Below are 17570 nucleotides of genomic sequence, written 5' to 3' on the forward strand. Positions count from 1 at the left end.
GCTAAAGCACCTTAAAATTGATAACCCATTAAATTGCCCATGGGCAATCAATCCCTGCCCAGTCCACCCCTTTTCTAAAAACATTTGGTGGGTTTCAACAAAAGTGTTGGTGAGCACCACAGTAGCCACAGGCACCTCTGCCACACCATAACAGTTTTTGCCCCCATCGTTTAGAACTTATGTTTTTTTTAAATTTATTTTGCATTTTATATTGGAATCCCCCTTCATGTACCCAGTTTTCAAAACAAAACTGTACACTTTAGGAAATATACTGATATGAGTAAAGTACTATCTATGGTTGTTGCAGAACTATCACACAGCCTCATTCCATGGAAAGTCAAACATACCTAAGAGCATTGAAAGACAGACAATGAAGTTCTATGCAGTTACTTCACTCAATCAAATGGGTTTAGATTAGAGTAACACTACACAGGATTGGACTGTAATATGCACTACAAGCCTACACTGGCTGCAACCCAAAAGATACTTGCTCTAATGTGTAAGTCCCAATGAATTCCGTGGGACTTCAAGTAAGCGTGAGACCAGACTTACTACACAGTTACAAAGATGCTCGACCACTGTTGGTTTTAGATATATACAATTTCAGCCTATGCTTTCATTCTAATGTATCTGCTTAAAATGTAGCAATTGATTTGTTCTAACCTTGCACTGTAACATGCTGAAGATGGAGCTGTAGAAAGAACATAAACTGCATTTATTTTGCAAAACTTTATAGAGCTTTTGAAAAAAGCTGGCAAAGTCCTTCATTCCTTTCAGAGATGAGTAGGGATTACTGTCATGAAGATAAGTGAAAACTTCCAGCTACGTGAGCTATAAAGCATCTCAGCATATGGATTCCGGAATAGTATACAGAACTGTGGAAACAAACACACAGGATTTTCTGTGAGCATCAAAAGAATGTAATTATTCCCTTCTGTTCTTCCATATGCAGCTACTACCTCTGCTTCAGTAAAAATCACTTGTGTATGGTTACCTGACTGGAAAGACTTGAGGAAAGCACCCTTGTGTATTCTTCTGTATGAAATCATGGATTTGTATCACATTTTTTGCCATGACGGTTTTTGATGCTGTGTCTATTTTTGTTAATACAAGCTGAGGAAAAAAATGGAGGCATTTTATAAAAGTCTTGAATGCTTTGTAAAGTATATCAGTTTTAGAGTTCAAATTACATTTATAATCCAACACATCTGTCAAAGTTAACACTCTTGTCCTCTTCTTGCTTTCAGCTTTTCAATCACTTCAGGTTCCATGCTAATGCTGATACTTGTAGGGGATGAACTTTAATATTTCATTCACTATCATTATGATACACAAACTGGAACATTATAAAAAGGAAGTTCGCCAATTTAACAGGGTCAGACACTCTCCCACTATATAGTACTTCCAAAAGGTAACATTCACTAGATGGAATATTGGAAGTGAATGAGTTCAGCACGTGAGATCCTCATTTTCCCATCTTCTTTGATCTTCAAATCAATATCTGATGTTTTCACAACATCAGGACAGACAACTTATTTGGAAGTGGGGGCCATCCAGTACAGTTATACCTTTCAATCACATTCCCAAATTTGTCTCTGCAGACATCAGGGTTAGAACAAGATGTTTAGGTGAAAGCTCACCCTCCTCCCTTGCAAGATGCCAACTGTAATCAACACGGTGTCCTGTAAAGACCCTGAGAGTTGACAACAGCACACTTTTGGTATTGGATACTATATTGTGGTTGCAAACATATCACTTATCCTGCAAATGTGATTCCGATGAGCACTTCATATATTCCTAAATTTCAAGAAAACTGGACTATGTTTTTGTTTGTTCCTTTGAATGCTACAAGCCTAATAATCAAAGTTACTTTTCATAAAAGGATGTTTAAATTGCCTGCTCAAAAATGTTGGACAGATTGTACCAAAAGTTCCCAATTTTTACTATATAATTTCAGTTTCACTGATTCAATATGCTGCTTTTTCACATTCTGTGAAATAAATAAGTATAACTTACAACATAAGGAGTCCCAAATTCTTCCAACATTTCTATAGCAATGTGGTCTTCTGGCTGAATTCCTATTATGCCATCCACTAACAAGAAAATACGTTTCAGACTAGAAATAAAACAAAGCCCACAAAGTTTGTTATGATACGATCACAAATGAGATAACAAGCAAGATTAATTTACCCTTTTCAGTTCAGCACAGGAGCCCATACAGAGAACTACTGTACTTCACCACTCTACCTCTTGTATAGTAAAATCCTCCTTAGCATTTGGCAGCAGGATTCAGATGATCAAACGACCACACTGGCATACCACATTTATATGTTGTCTTTGAATGTGAACTGGTGAACTCATGTAAACTATTACCTCTCACTACTGAAAATCACCTTGTAATAAAATGGGATGGAAAATGCCATTTTGTTTAACTTACCCACACAATATTTTAATTAAAGTACAAGAGTAGTGATATTTACTTCTTGCGCTGGATTAAATAAGGTTCCACCATCTCTGCAAAATCTTTGGGTGCCCTGTAGCCATAACCCGGCATATCCACCATTGTAAATACTTTTCCCACTTTGAAGAAATTCATTTTCTTTGTATGACCCTGGAGAAAGATGGAAAGGCATCTGTCTTATTCCAATCAGTAAGTAAAAATATCTTGAGACTGTAGCCTTACTGAAATGATTATACAAAGTGTTCTGTGTGTTTTAAGACACATACGTACCATTTATCGAATGTTCCTCACATAAAAATGCCATCATGCACTGTGCTAGGGAAAGGTAGGTAAGGAAGAAGAGGCTGGGCAGATCAGATTTAATAAAGGAAAAACTTCTAAATTAAAATTTCCTTATTGTGCTTATGACATCAAGAGTGCTCCTCGGATTCACTTTCCACTCCTGTGCTTCTCCTCTGGTCAAACTGCCATCTTCCTTTACTTTTCAGTGCTAATTAGTGTTAGTGTTACATCATTTGTTGTTGTTGTTAGGTGTGAAGTCGTGTCCGACCCATCGCGACCCCATGGACAATAATCCTCCAGGCCTTCCTGTCCTCTACCATTCCCCGGAGTCCATTTAATTTTGCACCTACTGCTTCAGTGTCTCCATCCAGCCACCTCATTCTCTGTCGTCCCCTTATTCTTTTGCCCTCGATCGCTCCCAGCATTAGGCTCTTCTCCAGGGAGTCCTTCCTTCTCATGAGGTGGCCAAGGTATGTTACATCATAATTAGCTTTAAATCAGAGTCCAAAGCCAACTTCAAGTCATGGTTTCACATCCTGGCTTGTGGCTATTGGTTTACTATTATCTAAGATGTCAGATTTCAGATTGAACTACATTATGTCTGCAGAGAATCAAAATCATGACTGCAGGAGCCCCTAAGAACAGACACATTAGTCTATATATTAATTCCAATGGTAGCAGGAGGCTTAATATGCAAATTGTCTGTGTCTCACCTGTGGTGGTTCACTCACATAAGCAAATGACTGCTGGATGCTGCAGTCCAAGTATGCATTTATGAACTGGCTCTTGGAACTTCCATTGGACGAACCCACTAATTTCCAGCATATTCAATCAAACTGGATTCTTTCCATCTATTACATTGACTTAACCATTCACAACGTATTAACAGAAGCATGTTGTTTTCTGTTTGGTCCGGTTAATGCAGACCTCTAAAGCAATACATCACCAAATGTTACTTACTGGATGTTTTGAAACTTTAACTTCAATGTCTGGAGCCAATGCAAACAAGGCTTTGATTAAGGAAGACTTTCCAACATTGCTTCTTCCTAAAAAGCAAACCTAGGGAAAGAAGTTGAATTACTGCACATTTATCCTGCTCACCCAATAGTAAGCACATACCAAAGAACCATTAACAGAAAATCCTTTAAGTCCTGACAAATTTATAATAGTGTAGCTGCAACAGGGTCTTAATTTTGGGCCACAATATATACAGAAAGCTCTGCTAGGCAGATCCAAGGTACATCTTGCCCTGCATTATTTTTCTCATTCTAACCAAATGCCTTTGGGAAGTGCACAAATAAGGTATGATCCATCCCTCAGTGAGCTTACATTCAGAAGTGCATTAATTTAGAACAGGGATGCCATCCATCGGAGCTAAAAGCCATAGATTAGGGTTTGAATCATGGCTCAATGGTACAGCGTTAGATTTTCATGCGTAAAGCCTCCAGTTCAGTTCCCAGCACCTCCAGTTTTAAAAGGTCCAAGTAGTACATGATGAATAAGACCTTTACTCTGGAAACCTGGTTTTAGTCACAGCAGATGATCAGTATAAGATAGTTCCATCTATTCATGTGACCTCTCCAGTCATCCCCCCTTTTAAAGCCATCAAAGCCTACAGCTATCACTACTTGGTGGCAGTGACTTCCCTGGGTGAAGGATTACTTTATTCTGTCAGTCCTGAATGTACCAGTTATCCAAATGGCCACATGTATATTCCTTTGACAACAGTAGTGTCCCCCTTAACATGAGCCCGGACGTGTGTGCACCCAGGGGAATAATTATCGGGGCCGTTCTCCCAGGGGTACACCTGAGTCCAAGACTGGATCCAGTGTTTCAGGGGACTGTGCCGATTCTTAGAAATAAAAAAGCATTGGTTTAATGTTCAGAAATTATTAAGAAAAAGAATAACAGCAAATGGAATTAGCCAACTGAAAACAGAGCTGGGAAGACACACAAATAGATGATCTACAAATCCTAATTTCTACAAAATCGTAATCTAAGACAGTGTTGCTAATCTAAAGAGAAGGGGGGGGAGTTGGACACAGGAACCTATATTGGTGTGCAAAATCCAATAATGTTTGCCATTAGAAAGAAAAAGCAGGGTGGTGAGAGAGGGATGGAAGATGGAATCCACAAAAGGTTCAGCCATACTGGACTTAATACTGACCAACAGTCAAGAGGTGGTGGATGAGGTGAAGGAGGTGGGGACCCTAGGGGGAAGTGACCATGTCCTCATAGAATTTCTTTTGAGATGGGGGGACAAGGAAGCTTGGAGCCAGACTTTAATAAACTCAGAGACATGATGAATGTCATACCATGGACGAGAATGCTGGAAGGGAAGGGAGCATGTGAAGGGTGGGCGCTATTCAAACAAGAGCTATTGCATGCTCAATCCATGACTATCCCAGAAAGACGAAAACACTGCAGGAGCTCTAAGAAGCCTATTTGGATGAACAGAGAACTTCAAGAGGAACAAAGAAAGAAAAGGGAAATGTTCAGGAAATGGAGGGAAGGACAGAGCTCTAAACAAGAGTACCTACAGGTTACTAGGCACTGTAGATCAATCATCAGAAAGGCCAAAGCTGAGAGTGAACTAAGAATGGCCAGGGAAGCCCACTGTAACAAGAAAAGATTTTTCAGTTATGTGAGGAGCAAACGTAAAGTAAAGGAGGCAATAGGCCCACTGTTGGGTGCAGATGGACAAACTCTAACGGAGGATGCAGAGAAAGCAGAAAGGCTCAGCGCCTATTTTACATCTGTTTTTTTCCCACAGGTCAAAGAGTTTAGGCACATCGAGAGATGGCAGTAGCCAAGAGATAGTGTCTGGGTGGCAAGTCAACATGGACAGAGAGGTTGTCGAGAGGCATTTAGCTGTACTGGATAAGTTCAAATCCCCTGGGCCGGATGAAATGCACCCGAGAATGCTCAAAGAACTTTCCAGAGAACTTGCACAACCCTTGTCCATCATCTTCGGGACCTCTTTAAGGACTGGAGATGTCCTGGAGGACTGGAAGAGAGCAAACGTTATTCCAATCTTCAAAAAAGGGAGGAAGGATGACCTGGGAAACTACAGACCAGTGAGTCTGACCTCTGTTGTGGGGAAGATAATGGAGCAGATATTAAAGGGAGCGATCTGCAAACATCTGGAGGACAATTTGGTGATCCAAGGAAGTCAGCATGGATTTGTCTCCAACAGGTCCTGTCAAACCAACCTGGTTTCCTTTTTTGACCAAGTGACAGGTTTGCTGGATCGTGGAAATTCGGTTGATGTCGTTTACTTGGATTTTAGTAAAGCTTTTGATAAGGTTCCCCATGATATTCTGATGGATAAATTGAAGGACTGCAATCTGGATTTTCAGATAGTTAGGTGGATAGGGAATTGGTTAGAGAACCGCACTCAAAGAGTTGTTGTCAATGGTGTTTCATCAGACTGGAGGGAGGCGAGTAGCGGGGTACTTCAGGGCTCGGGGCTCGGTCAGGTACTTTTTAATGTTGGAACATAATCTCTATGAACAGTGTTATTTGTTATAGCCTGAATTTCATTTGCATTGTATGGCTACTACCTTCTTGTACACGTGAATATCTTTTGTTTACTGATGCTCATAGAAACATATGACCTTGATTAAGTGATTAATCATGGAAAATAAAATAAAAATTTTGCTAAAAAAAGGAAAAGAAACATCTGGCCTTCATACACAGACAACAACATCCACATGCCACATAATGGTGTTTCATCAGACTGGAGAGAGGTGAGTAGCGGGGTACCTCAAGGCTCGGTGCTCGGCCCGGTACTTTTTACATATTTATTAATGATCTAGATCAGCGGTCTGCAACCCGCAGGCCGCGGCCCGGTGCCGGGCCGTGAAGGCCTTGGCGCCGGGCCGCGGCTCCCTCTCCCTGCCCTCAAGCAGTAAAAAACTTCCCAGGCCGCAAGCTTGCGGCCCGGGAAGCTTCTTACTGTGGGAGGGGGGGAGAGGGAATCAGGCCCGCGCATTGCGCATGCGTCATGGCCAGCCGAAATCGCACATGCATGGCACTTTCATGCATGTGCGAAAGTGCAGCGCATGCGCATTTTTGGTCGTGCATGGCGCATGTGCGGCCCAGCCGCGCATGCATGGCATGCGCGAGCGGGCAGTTGCCCTGCCGGTCCCCATCCTCAAAAAGGTTGGGGACCACTGATCTAGATGAGGGGGTGGTGGGACTACTCATTAAGTTTGCAGAAGACACCAAATTGGGAGGACTGGCAAATACTCCGGAAGATAGAGACAGAGTTCAACGAGATCCGAACACAATGGAAAAATGGGCAAATGAGAACAAGATGCAATTTAATAAACATAAGTGTAAAGTTCTGCATCTGGGTCAGAAAAATGAAAAGCATGCCTACTGGATGGGGGATACGCTTCTAGGTAACACTGTATGTGAACGAGACCTTGGGGTACTTGTGGATTGTAAACTAAACATGAGCAGCCAGTGTAATGCATCGGTAAAAAAGGCAAATGCCATTTTGTGCTGTATCAACAGGGGCATCACATCAAAATCACAAGATGTCATAGTCCCATTGTTTACGGCACTGGTCAGACCACACCTGGAGTACTGTGTGCAGTTCTGGAGGCCTCCCTTCAAGGATGTAGTTAAAATTGAAAGGGTACAGAGGAGAGCAACGAGGATGATTTGAGGCCCAAGGGACCAAGCCCTATGAAGATAGGTTGAGGGACTTGGGAATGTTCAGGCTGGAGACTAGTATTGATATGGGACCCAACAGCTGGAACACAGCTCTAGGGTTTTCTACCCCAAAAGTGTTAAAATTGCAACATAAATAAGATACTTCTCAAAACAGATTGAATTGAAGCAAAATGTTTCAGGTCTTATTGGTGGATAGGTGAAATAACAGTTGTGCAGAAATATATTTCCTAAAAGGCAGGAAATTGAGGGTGCAGATGTCTTTTTTGATGAAGTGTATAGCCAGAAGAGAAAAATACAGTCATCTTTTGGTTAGACTGAATTCCAAGGGAAAACACAGGGATATGCTGGCCTGTTGCCATTAAATCTTTGACTAATCCTGCTGAGTATTTGTGTAATGCAGATATTAATTAACTGAGCAACTGCTATTGCCTTTGAATGAGGGAGGGGTACATGCGTGCAAGCTGAATTCATCCATTCCCAATTAGATTTCTTACTCTCTTGGAAGCAGAGGATACGCTTTACTGTATGAGATACATTTTTGTCTCTTAAGACTAGAGAAATACATAACTTCCCATTATTCCAAATCTCAGGTAAGACTGAATTTAGAAATGATATAAAATGGATGTATTGTCCTTCTGGAGCAGTGGTCCCCAACCTTCTTGTAGTCGGGGACTGCCTCCGAGGGTGGGAGAGAGCCGGCGGCCCGGCTGCCGCAGCTGCATGTAAACGCACACGCGCAGCTGCTGCACATGCACGTTTTCGCCACTAGGTGGAGCTAACGCGCGCGGAGCTGCCGTACATGCACGTTTCGCCAGCAGGGGGCGCAACCACACATGTGCGGCAGCTCCGCTCGTGCGCATTTGCGTCGCTGGCGTGCCAGCGGCCGTGCCTGCCTCTTCCCCCCCTCTCGCTGCGGGGGGGGGAGGCAGGCGCGGCCGCTGGCGGCCCGGTACCAAGGCCTTTGCGGCCCGATACCGGGCCGCAGACCGGGGGTTGAGGACACCTGTTCTGGAGGATCTGACAGATTACTCATGAGCAACAAACCAAACTCAGTTTCCTGGGACAGCCATGATTTCAAGTGCTATGTATGTCAGGGAAGAAGAGTTTTGCCTGTCCACTGTCTCTACACCATGTCTAAAACATGTCCCTCCCCCCTATTTGCTTCCCCCATCCCCAGGTTAATATGGAATTTCTCCTGGAATAGCTATTACCTTAGTGGATGGATATCCACTAAGTGGATGTGTTAAAGTCTAATTTGTTCCTTTTAAGAAATTATTTTCCAGAAGTCATGTGGATTCTTTAATTAATTTAAAGATTTTTATGCCACCCTTCCCCAAGGGCTCAGGGTGGCTTACAACATGTTAAAATTTAAAACCCAGAAGCTCCCTACTTTCTCTTTAATGGGAGAGAGGGGCAATAATGTACTATAATGTTACTTATAGAATCATAGAATCATAGAGTTGGAAGGGGCCATACAGGCCATCTAGTCCAACCCCCTGCTCAACGCAGGATCAGCCCTAAGCATCCTAAAGCATCCAAGAAAAGTGTGTATCCAACCTTTGCTTGAAGACTGCCAGTGAGGGGGAGTTCACCACCTCCTTAGGCAGCCTATTCCACTGCTGAACTACTCTCACTGTGAAAAAATCTTCGTCGCTCTCCTCTGTACCCTTTCAATTTTATCTACGTCTTTCTTGAAGTGAGGCCTCCAGAACTGCACACAGTACTCCAGTTGTGGTCTGACCAGTGCCGTATAGAATGGGACTATAACATCTTGTGATTTTGATGTGATGCCCCTGTTGATACAGCCCAAAATGGCATTTGCCATTTTTACCGCTGCAACACACTGCCTGCTCATATTTAGTTTACAATCCACAAGTACCCCAAGATCTCGTTCACACACAGTGTTACCTAGAAGCATATCCCCCATCCAGTAGGCATGCTTTTCATTTTTCTGACCCAGATGCAGAACTTTACACTTATCTTTATTAAATTGCATCTTGTTCTCATTTGCCTATTTTTCCATTGTGTTCAGATCTTGTTGAACTCTGTCTTTATCTTCCTGAGTATTTGCCAGTCCTCCCAATTTGGTGTAATCTGCAAACTTGATGAGTAGTCCCTCCACCCCCTCATCTAGATCATTAATAAATATGTTAAAAAGTACCGGGCCGAGCACCGAGCCTTGAGGTACCCCGCTACTCACCTCTCTCCAGTCTGATGAAACACCATTATGTGGCATGTGGATGTTGCTGTCTGCGTATGAAGGCCAGATGTTTCTTTTCTTTCTTTTTTTAGCAAAATTTTTATTTTATTTTCCATGATTAATCACTTAATCAAGGCCATATGTTTCTATGAGCATCAGTAAACAAAAGATATTCACGTGTACAAGAAGGTAGTAGCCATACAATGCAAATGAAATTCAGGCTATAACTAATAACACAGTTCATAGAGATTATGTTTCCAACATTTGTATACAACCAACAAAATGCCCATGATGTTTAATGAAGCATACAAGAATGTGATATAAATCAGCTTAGTTCATCTGCTTAATTACTGGCATTTGGTTGTATTGTATTCAATATACGGGAACGTTGTAATCTCTATGAACGGTGTTATTTGTATAAAATAAAACATATGCCAGGTGGAAGAGCTGCACAGAACTGTTTTAAGTCCCACAGGGCCTTGATCTCACTCAGCAATGTTTTCCACCAGGCTGGCACCAGAGTAGAGAAAGCCCTGGCTCTGGCTGAAGCCAGTTTGACTTCTCTGGGGCCGGGTATCTTGAGCAGATTTGGGGTCTTTTTTTTGGGGGGGGTGGGGCGAGAATACAAAAAGACTTTCCCCACTTTATCATTCTTAATATTTTCTGTGCTTTTACAGAGGACAATATTTAGAGTGTTAATTTTGGAGAAGGATTTGGAGTTCTACATTTAGATCATCAGAACAATGCTGGAATCAGTTATGAAAACTGGACAGCATTGCATTTAATGAATGTATATATGTTGCAGCCCAAGTATAAATATATTTACTTGAATGTAAGTTTGAAAAGTTCAATGGAACTTGAAATCTAATAGTTCTAGTACTGAGGCCTTACAAATGAATTTTAAAACTAACGGGATTAGTGCTCACCATGAAGTGTTTTAATGGTGCTCCCCTCTCATAAGTAGTTTTAGGATTACAGGTTTGGTTTACCACCCTCTGCTTGACCTCACCTCAGGCTGTGACAATTGTGGGACGTGATCCATCCGGACAGCAGAAATAAAATAGTCAATGATGTGCTTCTGTGATGGAATGAAGAATGCCTCTGCTGTCTTGATGTCCTTCTGATTAGGACTGAAAATATGAAAACATGAAGTGTTCACACCAGGGGCCATATATTTAGCCAGCTCTTGGAGAGGGGAGACAATTCCTGTGTACTGCTTCTCCTCTAACTGCAGAACTTCTGAAAATGAAGCATACTTAGTTTGGGTACGGTCTCTGGCCACATTTCTCTGCAGTAGACAGTTAATTATCTGAAGCATCCGTGCTTTTGTTAACTGGACCATCTTCGCTCATAGGCCTCCCAAAATGATGTGACTCATCAACTCATTCAGAATTAAAAATGAAACTTCCACTCAGTGCTCTTCAATTGAAGATGCTGTTCAAAGAGAAGGAAGCTTTATTAAAATAAAATGTACTACCCAAGGAAAGTATTCAAGTATGCAGCCCCAAATAAGGTTTTTTTTAAACTGCCCAGCAAATACTTTAAACATGTTTTAATTGCTTGCAAACTGCCTCAAGCACCGTGGACAAAGGAAGTGGAATAAAAAGTTTTAAAGTACCCAAGACATATTAAAACAGTGCTTGCTTCAGTATGGAGGCTAAGCCACAAAAACATTAAATGCAAGGGAAAATAACAGAAAGCAGCAACATCCATGTACAAGAACCTAATTTATAAAACGGGGTGGATCTAGCAAGTTATTATTGGCAAGGAGAAAACCCACGCTCAGGTCAGAACTAAGATGCACAGTCTTTTTCAAAATGCTGGGTGTCAGAGCCAGGGGGAGATGTTCAGAAACTACAATGCTCCCTGATTAATTACTTCATCCGTCCCCGACTCAACCTGCAGCCATCACCATCACTAATGTCGACTAAAATTCTCCCCTCCCCAGCACACATCGAACATATATAAACCCAGATCCCTACAGGTCACCATCAAAGAGGAAAGGCGGACTCTCACATGACAAGAGCAGGAAGAGCTGGAAGCCGACCCTCAAGCAGCCAAGGAAGGGGGGTGAACGGAGTGAGCCGACAGCGGGGCGCACGCCGCCCCCCTCGACCCGGAAGTCAAACAAGACAACCATAGAAATAGGAGAAGATTCTCCTAAACTGACCTCTGCTTTCCCGGAAACGGCCGCTCGCCCCCACCTACGTGGCTGCATTTGCACGGAGGCTTCTTCTTGTTTGTTTCTAACGTAAGAAACAGCACCCCTGTTCTCCCCTGAGAAAGGGAGAGCTCGAAAGAACAGCGAGTTCTACGGCAGCGGTGGCCACACGGTGGCTCTCCAGATTCCCCCGGACTACAATTCCCATGAGCCCTTGCCAGCAGAGTTGGGCCAGCCCTGCCATAGGGCAGTCGCCGTGCAGTAGGGTGGGAAGTGCTGGCCGGCTGGAGTGGGCTTCGGGAGGCCGCGTCGAGTGCTATGAAAACCTGTCCGAGGGGGATGGAGCTTTCTCAGCGGAGCAGGTTGCTGGAGGATGGAGTGGCGGCTCCCGCTTGGAGCGAAGGGCTTTGTTTTCGCTCGAAAGAGGCTGAGGTTCTGCTTGGTAACGTGACCGACGCTTAGGAGCCCGAGGATGGGGGGTAGGGATGCCAGCCTCTTGGTGGGGCCCGGGGATCCCCTGGAATTGGAGCTCATCTCCAGGCGACAGAGGTCAGTTGTCCTGGGAAAAGGACTGGCCTGCTTATATGCCCGCTCCCGGCTCCATCCCCAAAGTCTCCAGCTATTTCCCAACCCAGAGCTGGCAACCCTAGGGGGGAGCAATAGTAACATAGATGAATGTGCTTCGTACTACTAGGAGCCATAGATAGGCAAAGGTCCTCTTTTTATAAGAGAGATCCAAGATCAGCTCGCCTGATGCTTTTCTGATCCAGGTTGGCTGTTTTTTTTCCACTTCACAATAAGCTTTTTAAATGTGTTGGGTGAAATTGCAACCTGTTCAGTTTCAATCTTTATTTTAAATGTTATTTAGGACAGATTTTGAAACCTTATCACATACCATGGAACAATTTGTAAGAGAATGACCTCCGTTTCCACACATGAAAACATTTTATAAACAGACCTAACCTTTATTTTTCTGGGCTCCACCCCAGGGAGGGAAGTAGAGCCAGAGCAGCAAGAGGGGAAGAAGATCTAGTTTGGGCATTAAACTGGGAAAGGGAGTGTTGAAGCACTGGGGTATGATGGAGTCGGGTAAAAATGTTTACTGCCATCAAGCTGTCACAAGCTGTTGTGAGTTGTTTCAAATTGTAAATTGAATTTGGGGAAATTGTGTGGTGCTTGCTTTAATGTTTCTGTTTTTGATGTAAACTGCCACGAACCAGCCGGGCCAAAAGTGGCAGTATATAAATCAAAAAAATAAATAAAGATATAGATATGCAAACTTGTTTCCCTGTCTCTGTGGGTGTCCAGATCTTGTGAGGTTTACTGAAGTCAAAAGGGGTGCATTGAATGAGTAGCATTCTGTACAAGCTGCACCAGGTTTTGCCCCTGGTAGCTGGCTTGTTTGCTGCTAGTTTCTTTAATGTTGCCAACCTCCTGGTGGTGGCTGGCGATCTGCTATTATTCAATTTTAGCTGCCCTGCAGTATAGAATAAACTATAACTGCATTTTCCATTATAAAGAATTCTGGACCATTTTAAAGGGCCACCTGACACCTTCACAACTATGTTTTTAGCTTCTCCAAGCATGAAGGCATCTGTTACTGTTTTCCCCACAAGTTGGCAAGAAATATACAAAAAGCATTAAATGTGGTTAGGAGGAATGGTATAAAGCTCAACATGCTGGTATAGAGTTTCATAAACCAAAGACAGTTCCCCCAACCCCCATTTGAAAGTATAATGGGAAATACAATTGAGCTGATGCAGTTACATATGTTTACTCTTTGGAACCAGATGAAGGTAAACAGGTAGTATTTAAAAAATAATTTGATGGCTCATGGAACGGTTAAATGAAGTCCCTTGTGTGAGGTTCTGGATAAACTCGTATTCTTACTAGAGCGATTCAGAATATCAGATATGGATGTTTTTTTCCCCTTCTGCCACAAAACTCACTGTTGGATCTTAGGCCAATCACAGTGTGGATGAGCAAATTAAATGGGGTAGGGCTGAACCATATATTCTGTCCCACCCACCTTGGAGGAAGGGGGACCTAAAAATATAATAGCACAGTTTGTAAAGGTGCTCAGAACAACCACACACACACACACACAAACACACACACCTTATATCCAAATGCCTGTTTCATTTTCCCAAACTCACCCTTTCTCCAAGGTGCGTGGGGCAGAATGTATTGTTTAGCCTCACCCATATGTTGGAGTACCCGTGTTCCCTGGGATACGTATGGCTTTATCCTGTGGCCTATACAGCATTCTTTGGGGCACACAGTGAAAATAAGCCACATCTTCACGCACACCACAGTTCTGATCCAAGTCAATCACCATGTGCATGGGAAATTAGGAGAGCCCAGAACTAGCCCAGGATTTGATTGTTACACAGGGTGGGCAACCCAGATATGCCATGTGTGGGTCGACCTTATATGTTCACATGGAGCTATTTGGAGGTAAAGTATGTTGGGGAGCACTCTCTCCCCCTCTTCCCCCTCTCCCTCCATGATATGGATCTGCTGCAGATATTACAAAGATGTAACAAGTCCCCAGTATTTGCTCATGTAGAGGAATATGACCCAGAACAAATTACTGTCTGGCAAGCAGAAAGTACTATTAATAGGATTTTGAGAACAGAAATGCTATTAGCTGGCACACAGTATTTGAAAATGGAAAAAGAGGAATTTAGCAGTAGGCAATGATTGACATTCATAATTGTTAATTTAGTCCTATCTGTGGATACTTAAATCAATGGATTGGGAGCACATAGAGGAAAGGATGTCTTTCTGTAAACTTGGGGAAACCCATGTTTGTAGAAAAATCTGAAAAGTTAAAATTAATGAAGGAGGGTTTAAAGTATCCTCACCATGGATGATCAGATATGGATGGACACTGGTCCTCCATTGGACTACCAAGAGAATTGGAGGAGGCAGTGTTGCCTATGAGTGGGAGAAGGAAATCAGGAGCTATTGTCAAGCTTTTTACAGGAGTCCCATTAAGGGCTCAGGTTCCCCAAATCACCCTCCCTACTGAAGCCTGTTGACAGGATGGGGCGTCCACTGTGAACAGTTTGCAGTTCAGGGCAGGTGGTCATAGTTCAGGAGTAGCCTCCACATCAGTACAGTATTCTGGAGTTGCAAACAGTCTGGTTTAGCTCTTAACTCCTTTGCAGATATCCTCCAGGACAAGAGGATGCTGGTTCAAATGGGCAATACATCCACTGTGCATTGCTCTAACAAATGGGGGTACAAGGTCTTGGTGACTAGCCATTGGATTCTAGAAGAAAAAGAATTGGTTTTTGTACCCTGCTTTTCACTACCCAGAGGAGTCTCAAAGTGACTTCCAATCGCCTTCTTTTCCTCTCCCCACAATAGGTACCTTGTGAGGTGGGTAGGGCTGAGAGAGCTCTGAGAGAACTGTCACTGAGCCAAGGTCACCCAGCTGGCCGCATGTGGAAGAGGAGCAGGGAATCAAACCCAGTTATCTGGATTAGAGGCTGCCACTCAACCGCTACACCATACTGACTACACCACACTAGGAGGTGGCTGCATAGATGAATGCGTGTGCTGGGGCCCTTCATATAGCAGGGATCCTGAATGTCACTGCTAACAGCTTGAGCAGTGTTTACCTTACCAACTACGAGTGGTTAATCTACCTCAGGTATAATTGGGAAGTTTTCAAAAGATGGAGTACGCCTATTTGCCATGTTCAAGACAAGGAAGACTCTAGTTTTGTTCCATGGCAGACAGCAATCTGGTCTCTTGGGAGGTGCACTCCAAACCCTTTGATCGGAAGCTTTCTTTTACGCCTTCCCACCCTCCCCACTTGGCTAGGAACCCTACATCAGCAGGGGACCAGAGTGGTGGAGAGGGGGACAGGAAAGAAAAGTGCAGGGAGAAGATTCCTAGGTCCCCCCTCTCCTAAAAGTTAATATCGGGTCTGGGGTGGGGGGGGGAGAAGAGTGGGAAACAAGACCAAAGATAGAGTGGTGGATGAGCTGTGGGGTAGGGAATCTCAACCAGAAGTCCCTGCTTATTCATGATAATTCTCAGTAATATTGCATGCCGTTGCTAATTACAGAGCTGTGGTTGTAAATGATATTTATTCAGTTTTATATTTCACACTTCCTACAGTCAGTACAGGTAACATCAATTAATAACGATAAATCCTTAAAAACTATATACAGTAAAAATCATTCTGCTATGAATAGCACCAGACTAACTAAAGGTTTTGATGGGGAGGAGGGATCCCATTAATACTAGTCCAATCTCAGTTCATTGCAGTGAGGCCAACATTTCTTGAAGGGTTGTCAGGGCCCTGGCGACACACCTGTTGGAACAGCTCTGGCTTGCAGGCCCTGCGTAATTGGTTAAGGTCCCACAGGGCCCTGATCCTTCCTAGCAGAGTGTTCTACCCGGCTGAGGCCAGGGATCCTCAGCAAATTTTGGCCTGGTGATCTTATTGACTGTTTGGGGGCATAGTGTAAAAGGCTGCAGATACACACTGGTCCCTGGGCAGTTAGGGCTTTGAAGGTGAATACCAAAAAACTTAACTTGATCCAGTCTCCAATGCGGAGCCAATACACCTGGGCAAGCACGGGTGTCATGTGTGCCCTTCACAGGGTCCCCATGAGGACCCCCACTGCATCATTCTGAACCAGAGGAGTAGTCTCAAGGGAAGCCCTGTGTAGAATAAGTTACAGAAGTCTAATCTAGGGAGGCCTGTTGCGTAGGGCAGTGATCCCCAAGCTTTTTATCACCGGAGACCGGTCAACACTTGACAATTTTGCTGAGGTCCAGGGTAGGGGTAGTCTTTTGCCGAGGGACGTCACCGCTGCCACCTGAGCCCCTGCTCCACTCGCTTTCCTGCTGTGCCCCTGACTTCCCGCCGCCCGCTGGGGGGCGCTGCCAGCAGCAGCTGCGCAGTGCCATGCCGAGGGGAGCCCCAGCCATAGCAGCCGCTGGAGAGCACCAAAGGTGAGCCAGTGGCAGAGTGGCAGGGCAGCCCCCGAGGCAGCAGGTGGGGGGAAGGATGAGCAGGAGCCATGGCCTGGTACCGATCCCCAGACCGGGGGTTGAGGACCGCTGGCATAGGGAATAAGGAAAGACTGTTTCTGTCCAAACAAGCCAAAAATTGGTGATAAATTTAAACCTCTGTTGAAATCATTGCAGGAAGTTTGCATCGGGCCTTTTGGATATGTGGGTGTTTCTCAGAATAGGCAATGTACGTAAACTTTTCAAACACTCCTCTAACTATGTGCCTTGCACAGGATGCCGTGGTAACTGTTGGGCCGCAAGTCTCTGCTTATACCACAAACAGCTCCAGGTGAAGACAGGATCCAGCTGCATAGCATTTATGCTGTTTAATACAAAAGCTGCACCCCAGACTTAAGTACATATCTGAATGACCTCAACTTCCTCAGTGCAATATACTTGCAATGCAATGCTTCTGAAGTTTTTAAAACAAAAGCCAGCTATTTTCTTCTTTGCACTGGATGCCTTAGGGACAGGGAGACTAAAACTGTGTTTGCTAGCTCCCCTGAATGAGCTATGCTTGGAAAACAGCAGCCAAAGGAAGCAGAAACTAATATCTAAGATGGACATCATAACCACATGAAAGACTACCCAGCATCAGCTGTAACCACATGCAGAGGAGGCCATCTGTCATCTCCAGCCAGGTAATTGACCCATTCTGCCTGCTCTTGAGATTTTTTTCCTTTTGGTGGCAGTGTCTGTGGTAATGCTGAACCTACCATGCGACAGGAGGTTACAGTCAAAGCCAC

The 17570-nt window shown here is 43.9% G+C and overlaps 2 protein-coding genes across 6 annotated transcripts in view; one reads left to right on the forward strand and one right to left on the reverse strand.

Annotated features, from left to right (window-relative positions):
* Positions 1 to 192: 192 nt before the first annotated feature.
* GTPBP8 (GTP binding protein 8) lies at positions 193 to 12038 on the reverse strand. Of its 2 annotated transcripts, none has more exons than XM_077342006.1 (7): positions 11797 to 12038; positions 10636 to 11060; positions 3704 to 3802; positions 2481 to 2611; positions 2017 to 2116; positions 995 to 1113; positions 193 to 875 (listed from the first exon to the last, which is right to left on the reverse strand). In XM_077342006.1, exons 2-7 carry the CDS (start codon positions 10966 to 10968, stop codon positions 797 to 799), a joined length of 861 nt encoding a protein of 286 aa, XP_077198121.1. In that variant the 5' UTR covers positions 10969 to 11060; positions 11797 to 12038; the 3' UTR covers positions 193 to 796. The 2 variants fall into 2 exon arrangements, with proteins under 2 accessions (XP_077198121.1, XP_077198120.1); XM_077342005.1 differs by lacking the exon at positions 11797 to 12038 and adding an exon at positions 11643 to 11755.
* Positions 12039 to 16934: 4896 nt separating this feature from the next.
* The window catches only part of CD200R1 (CD200 receptor 1), an 80426-nt gene continuing 79790 nt past the window's right edge, over positions 16935 to 17570 (forward strand). For 3 of the 4 annotated variants that reach the window (XR_013231814.1, XR_013231815.1, XM_077342011.1), the window contains exon 1: positions 16935 to 17465. The gene's annotated coding sequence lies outside the window, so the exon portion shown is untranslated. The remainder of the gene's footprint in view (positions 17466 to 17570) is intronic. The other variant, XM_077342010.1, reaches the window with a different exon arrangement.

Source organism: Paroedura picta, chromosome 6, assembly GCF_049243985.1.
Source record: "Paroedura picta isolate Pp20150507F chromosome 6, Ppicta_v3.0, whole genome shotgun sequence".
Taxonomy (NCBI): domain Eukaryota; kingdom Metazoa; phylum Chordata; class Lepidosauria; order Squamata; family Gekkonidae; genus Paroedura; species Paroedura picta.

Coding starts and splice junctions, on each gene's coding strand:
- GTPBP8 (XM_077342006.1), bottom strand. CDS start 10,968: ATGGTCCAGTTAACAAAAGCACGGATGCTTCAGATAATTAACTGTCTA. Junction 2,612..3,703: donor TTAAAGTTTCAAAACATCCA/GTAAGTAACATT, acceptor ATCTTTCTCCAG/GGTCATACAAAGAAAATGAA. Junction 876..994: donor CCTCAAGTCTTTCCAGTCAG/GTAACCATACAC, acceptor TTGTTTCCACAG/TTCTGTATACTATTCCGGAA.